The sequence below is a fragment of the Trypanosoma equiperdum genome (assembly GCF_001457755.1).
Source record: "Trypanosoma equiperdum strain OVI genome assembly, contig: ctg_1075, whole genome shotgun sequence".
Lineage (NCBI taxonomy): Eukaryota > Euglenozoa > Kinetoplastea > Trypanosomatida > Trypanosomatidae > Trypanosoma > Trypanosoma equiperdum.
In genome coordinates, this window is record NW_027123033.1 from 1 (window position 1) to 1,347 (window position 1,347).

Genomic DNA, 1,347 nt, shown 5'->3' on the forward strand with positions numbered 1-1,347 from the left:
AATAATTAAAATCAAGAATACGGTTAAAAGACGCGCAGCATCTTTCAAAATAACAAAATAAACAGAGCTAAAAAAGAGATTTAAGCTGTATAAACATGGAGTTTACAAGGGAAAAGTGAGGTAGAGTATGTATAGACATACCTCTATGGAGCATTAAAAATCAGAGATGAAACCCATCAAAATACACAAATTTTAAAACATGAAAAAGCACTCATATTAGATTTTCTAAAAGCAAAAACCAAAACATTCTGTGCTTGAACACTGACTGGCGCTTGCAACAATCATCCCCATACTTGAAATGGATGTTACGACATTCAAAAGGTAATGTTTAGAACACAAGTTGCGGCGCTAACCGCTCTGAATCTGCTTTACTGCGCTTTACCAATATCAGAGGCGGCCCCGAGTGCCGGTGACAACACGGAAGGCTATGCAGCGCTATGCACGCTAGTAAACGTTGCTAGCTCCACCTATGCAGCGGCACCCGACCACACAAGCTCCAAAGACATAGTAAGTCTGGCGGAAGCAATAAATCTAACACTCAGCGGCGAAGAAACCGTCAACGAAGCGATCAAAGAAAAGGACAAGGAATTCGGAGCACTTCCAACGACATCAAAACTTAAGAATGCTTGCTCAGACAAAACCTGGGGTTTCTGTCAAAAAGGCGCGATCAAAGCAGACAAACTTAAGGTCAACGCAGAATACCATGATTGGAAAACAAAGAAACGAACCCAAGAACAAGCACGCGCCATTGCAAATACAGTCGGGCTCATAAAGCATATTTGAGAGACCACACAGGCAAGCAATTCAGGCGATGTGGCAACGGAAGTTAACAAAAAGCTAACAGAAGCTCTCACTGGAGGTCTGCCCAGCGACGGCAAGGTAATCATCCACACAGACAATGACGACCGCGCGACCAACTGCGGAAAGCCAACAACAGACCGAGGCGGAAAACTGGCGGGAAAGAACCTAGCATACGACATGATGTGCCTGTGCGGCGACGGGAACGGCCACACAATAGCAACAGCTTGCACAACGTTCGCAAGCGACGCGCCGGACAAACAGTCGGCTGCCAACACCGATCTAAAAGACGACTGGAAAAAGTATAAAGCGGACTGCGCAGCACACTTTAACACTCCAGCTCTGACGGCACAAAACATCAGACACGCCGTGGCGAATTTCTTAGATACCATTTCAAAAGGCCAGGGAACCGACAGCAAGCTGAAAAACGTCCTAGGCAAGATAAGCGGCGACGGGAGCTCAGGCTGCAACGGCCAGGGCAGCGCCCATGGGCGCTGCGTCTACTATGGCAAGGCACCGGCGCAATACCGTGGGCAGCAGCCCTACTAG

The 1,347-nt window shown here is 47.4% G+C and overlaps 1 protein-coding gene across 1 annotated transcript; it reads left to right on the forward strand.

Moving 5' to 3' along the window:
• Window positions 1-324: 324 nt before the first annotated feature.
• On the forward strand, window positions 325-783 carry TEOVI_000668800 (Trypanosomal VSG domain containing protein, putative; the record flags this gene model as incomplete). The annotated part of the gene is made up of 1 exon (XM_067220202.1): window positions 325-783. One exon carries the CDS (start codon window positions 325-327, stop codon window positions 781-783), a length of 459 nt encoding a protein of 152 aa, XP_067076303.1.
• Window positions 784-1,347: the final 564 nt, after the last annotated feature.